The sequence below is a fragment of the Parasteatoda tepidariorum genome, chromosome 9 (assembly GCF_043381705.1).
Source record: "Parasteatoda tepidariorum isolate YZ-2023 chromosome 9, CAS_Ptep_4.0, whole genome shotgun sequence".
In the NCBI taxonomy this organism is placed as follows: Eukaryota; Metazoa; Arthropoda; class Arachnida; order Araneae; family Theridiidae; genus Parasteatoda; species Parasteatoda tepidariorum.
Genome location: NC_092212.1, coordinates 13,948,611 through 13,954,139, shown reverse-complemented (window position 1 = coordinate 13,954,139; position 5,529 = coordinate 13,948,611). Strand labels below are relative to the sequence as shown.

Sequence of the window (5,529 nt, the reverse complement as noted above, 5' to 3'; positions counted from 1 at the left end):
GATGTGTAGAGTGCAAAAAACAGTCGATTTGCTTAGAAGGGTAGTTGTTGCGTGGCGTTAAAGTGAGGAGTTTCGTTTCCATCGCTCTAAAGCATGTTGTGAAAAGGCTTAATGACGAAAAAAGACGAGATGCTTGAATCCATCGTGCTACTGTCCTATATGGTAAAGCATTTGCTCCAAAGGCTTCCACTAATCCTCGATAGCATTCTGTTGCATTTTTGCCACGGGCAACCTCGATTGTAAGCCACGACCGCTGATCACCTTTTGAAAACATGCTTTAGAGCGATGGAAACGAAACTCCTCACTTTAACGCCACACAACAACTATCCTTCTGAGCTAATCGACTTTTTTTTGCACTCTACACATCGACAGCAGCCCCACCTCACAGCTCCCATATCTAATTTGCGCATGCCCGTCCTTCTGTGAGTTTAAAGGTTAAGTTGCCACTATTTAATTTACAACCCTCGTATATATCCGGAGCAAGTTGGCATCTCTGTTTGAAGAAAGCATAAAAAATAAAACAAACCTCGAAGACAAATTCCACTTTACATACCAAAAAATTTACTACCACACCGTGTACTTAACGTAACAGCACAACCAAGTAACAGCTGCCAATTTTCTACGGTTTTTGTAGAACTTTATTTTATCGGCACCTAAGTTTGGGTTTAAACATATTACTTTTTATTTTTTTGAACTTATTTCCTACACCATTGCCTGTAAATTATTCAAAATTTCATATGCAAGGCCTCTTATTTCTAGCTTTCTCGTGATGAGATTTTCACAGTGTTGTCAACATTACCAAAAATTCTGTAAGCGTTGGTTTTTAAATGTCTACCACTTTAGGAATTATTTTGCAAAAAGCCCTCCATTTTGTCATCCATCTTGTTTATTTTGATAATTGTGGTAGGAATTTTAAGGTCAGCAGTCTATGTGGTGGCTGTTAGCGGAATTCAAGCACCTTGCTTGAGTAAATAATAATAATGAAAATTGTAAAAAGCAGGCTTGCTATGTGTGGCTTCGAATGTAGATTGATGGTCAACGTGGGGAAACGCTTGATCAAGTTTTCAGTATTGTCGTTGAATTTGATGCCATAGATGGTGTGATTAATTATTTATTTTGATAATTGTGATATGAGGCGTCTATTGGTCTTAATTTTATATCTTTTTTGTAATTTTCAAAATTGAATATCTGGTTGAAGTTCACTGCATTGCATTTTATCGCCTTGTCATAGAAATCTGCATTTAATTTGTAAATATGTTCTGATAAGATCGGGATCTTTGTGGGCATTTGTATTTCTGATGAACCATCTGGCAACGGTGATTTTTGGTATCTGGGTTAGTATCCTATTCTGGCATTGCTTGAGTTTTTTCACGAAATGTTCCGGTATGGTTCAAATATAAATATCATATTATTGTAGGTATAGTAGATGATAGAACTATATCTTTAGAGTGGTTGCTAATTTTTAAGAAACATCTATTTTTAATTTAAGAGTGGTGACTGTTAAAAGTGCCTCGGAGACGACATTGGAGTGCAAAGTGTTATAATGAAGTATCAAAAACATTAGATTTCGCGTTTAAATAATTTAGAAATATTGAGAGAATGAATTTAAAAAATGCTAAAATGCACCTTATTTACTTAGTTGTGCAAGAGCATTTTAAATCTTTTAAGACAGTGTTTCCCAAATCGTGGTACGCGTACCCCCAGGGGTACGACAACAGTTTAGCGGGAGTACGCGTTCTTATGCGAAATATTTTGCAACAAACAAAAATTTAAAAATTTTTTATTTAAAAACAAAGCTAGCCATGAAAATTTACGATTACATATTTTTCTATTGGCTGTTTTTTGCTGAGTTAACAGTTAATAATTAGTGGTGTCAGTAGCTAGTTGTGATTTTTAACTTTTGTGAAATTTTTTATTGTAAAAAATGCATTCATTTTTGTATTAGTGGTACACAGGGTTACGAAAAATTTAGAAAGGGTACACAAAAATCATAAGTTAGGGAAACACTGTTTTAAGAACAGTACGAACCTTGTACTTTCAATTTTCTGGCTCAATTTCAAAACATTAATTTTTTTATTGTGGTCATTACCATTGTAATACATTTTTACTGTTTTTATTGACTTTAATGTTCGTTCTGTAATTAAAAAAAATAATTTTAAAAGAAGAAATGCTCGTAATAACGAAGTTTCTACTAAGAAAAGTAAATTCTGATACTTATCGCTGTGTAAAGCATTTAGTTTTATTTAAATTTTTACAATGTTTTTCTTCTTCGTCTTAATAGATGATCAAGGTAGTGGTGGTATGTATGCTTATTTTATTTTTTAAAGTATTGTAATGGTTTATGTTTATAATGATCTAGGTACAGTGAAACCTTTCGGGAGAGACCACTCTCCGTTCCACAGTAAAATAGTTGTTGATGGAGGTTAGTCGTTCTTAGAGATTACCTCCATTGACTTCAAATTTGTTATAGAAGGTACATGATTTTTCGCAAAGGATTTTAATTTTATTCAGTGTCATTTTTTTGGGGCGAACGTGCCACTTCTGTTGGCGTAATAGGAAGACGGTTCTATGAATAAAATTTAAAATCTATAAAAATTATCACAAGTGATATACGTAATTGTGTAAAAACAAATGTACCAATTAAATGCAAACGTAAACTAAAAACGGAATTGTTTATTTATTTAAAATAATGATAAAGCTATTTTAGATAAATAAACAATTATGTTTTTGGTTTACAGTTGCATTTAATTTTATATAATAAAAATTAGTTTGCCTTGAAAGGTGAGATGATGCTTGCTTTTCTAAAATTACTTCTTTTTTTAATTTTACTTTCAACTCTAAAAGTAAATCAATGATGGCATCGTCTTTAGTGCAGTTTGACTATGGCATGAACTTGTATCGTTTATAAGAGCTTTCTAAATAAGAGCTTCACACAAATATTTTAAATACATTTTAATCTACTTATTTGTTTTGCTAAATTTTTTGTTTTGATTTTATTAACACCGTGGCGAATATTTTTCAATAGTTTTACTTTTTATGTTGTTTTAAAGGGTTCTAAAGGCATCTATGAAATATTTGTAATTCATTTTGAGTAAATAATTTCTGTTGAGAAATTTTCAAAACGCGCAAATTTTCGAACTTCAAACGGTTATTGAAAAAGTCCATTTTTTTAAACTGTATAATTATTCCACTTGAGATTTATTATATGTTTTTTATAATGGGTTAAAGTCGTAAGTTCTGAAAATAAAATTGAAATAAAACAAACACCAGAAAAAAATGTAAATTTTTTCATTCAAATTTAATGGTGCGTTTGGCCGAATCCATGAGAAATAGGCGAAATTTAAAAACCCACTTTTTATGCAAGTTTTCAAAGTTTTATTGTATATTCAGAGTTTTATTAGTTTTATTTTTATCAGAGTTTTATTGTGCTCAGGCTAACAATGTTCGACAAGATATGCCATAAGTAACATGCATTGTTCTGAAGTTACTTAGCGTTGTTTCAATACCTGAGATGGATAAATTTAAGTTTTGATAAATTTTACCTTCCTATAGTTTATTTGAAATTTTGAAAGAAAAGGGTTTCTTTGCATCTGGCACAGCTCGCGAAAATCTCATAGGTGGTTGTATATTGGGTGACTACACAAATATGAAGAAAAAAAAGAAAACATCATGATTCCTACGATATTGCATTCAGCAAGGATACAGTAACATGTGCCATAAAATGGAATGGCAATGCTCTGGAAACAATTGTTACTAATAACGATATCATTTTGCTCCTTGTAAATGCTAAATGGCATAAAATGGGTTAATGGTTTCTGCTAAGGATTTTACACAAACACAAAATCAATGGAGAAAAATTGCTTGCCTTCCAAAAGTGGTTTTAAATAGAGGTGGCAGCAACATGAAGGTGGTCCTTACTGGAGGTTTCACTGTATCATCAAGCATTGAGGTATCCGACTGGGTGAAAATAAGCAATTTCGACTTTTGTTTCTATTGTCCAAGTTTAATAAAAGGTTAGAGGTAAATTTTCCACTTTTAATTTTATGAAAAGATAATTTTATTAAAAAATGTATTATTGTCATGGAAAAAAAAGAGCTTATTTACTGCAAAAAAATCGGATGACAACATTCATCTTGCTATAACTTGATCTCGTTTGAAGCATGTTGTAAGTATTTTTGATTACTCAATAGCAAACAGCATTGGAGTTGAAATTTCCAGGTATATTTATAAATTCGGAAAAACAAATAAAGTGGTAAGGGTAGGTTTAATGTAATATAATTTTTTTTTCCTTTCACTTACCTGGTTTACCCACAAAGCTCTTCAGTTATAAAATTAGTTTATCCACACCCACTTTATAAAAGAAATATAATAATTTATTATTTTTTATTAAATATTTAATTATTTCGCGACAAGCTTTTGAAGTCATCATTTTTGAGATTTCAACTTTAAATGCTGAAATTTAGTATTTGAACGAAATCGATCGAATAGCTTCTGAGTTATTAAATTTTAAAAAGTCTTACTTTGAAAAATTTGATTTCACGTGAGTACATTGATGGGGATAGAAAAAAAGCAGTTTCTAAATGTTTCTGTATTTATTGAGAAAAATAGAGAAAAAGCACTCATTTGTGACTTTTAATGATGCATTGCTAATTAACCTCATCAGGAACCTGATGACGCGATTCTCCCTTCAAGGCCCAGAGTTACGTTTCTTTTTGACTCCAGTTGTTCAAGATCACATGGACATGATTACAACTCGACACTCTCTTGCATTACTACTCATATTAGTACAACTAAGCGGTCTATAGTAACTCATATTAGTAACTAAGTATATTTACATAGTGAGGAGGCCTCGGAAAAAATCTTCGTTCTCCTTTCACTTGGTCTGAATGGGGTATAAAGATTTTACGCAAATGATTTTTAAAAAAACACGTAGATGTACAGTATGTAAAAACAGCGAACCACCCTGAATAACTTATGATTTTAACTATCGGATCTTCATGTTCTAGGACTCGATCTTAATGGTTCAAGATGGCAACTTCAAATATCCTAAATAATAAGTGCAGACAATGTTTTGACATGCGATATCAGACACGAAAACATATTTTCTCTGAATAAACATACCCTTTTTTTTTAACAGATTTGAACTTCTGATCCACAAAATTTAAGTGGCAGCCGCAATCTGATAAATGTGGTCTCAATCGTTTGGTCAGGAGAATAATCCAGAGTTTGGATTCCGTAATGCTAATTTTACTTTTTCGCGTATGTTGCTAGATCATTAGACCTTTTTAAGAGAAATCTTTTTCCTAAGAAATGAACTTTTAAAAATACTGCCTTTGTAAAGTTCAATTTTTCATAGGTATTATTCGACCAAAATCCTTCATACGGTTTTTTATCGGTAGTCTGATCAAACCAATAAGAAGGATTTCCACTTTCCGAACGAGTCATTTAATATAAAATCTTGTTAAAATAAAGAAAGTGGTAGAAAACATATGATTAAAAATTTTTATTATTTATGAATATTATTGGTTT

The 5,529-nt window shown here is 31.5% G+C and overlaps 1 protein-coding gene across 1 annotated transcript in view; it reads left to right on the top strand.

The window, feature by feature from the left end:
• LOC107456106 (uncharacterized) overlaps positions 1-5,529 on the top strand; it is a 56,957-nt gene that overhangs the window by 15,529 nt on the left and 35,899 nt on the right. The window contains exon 3 of the mRNA XM_071185974.1: positions 2,282-2,299. Within this exon, the coding sequence (XP_071042075.1) occupies positions 2,282-2,299 (18 nt within the window). The remainder of the gene's footprint in view (positions 1-2,281; positions 2,300-5,529) is intronic.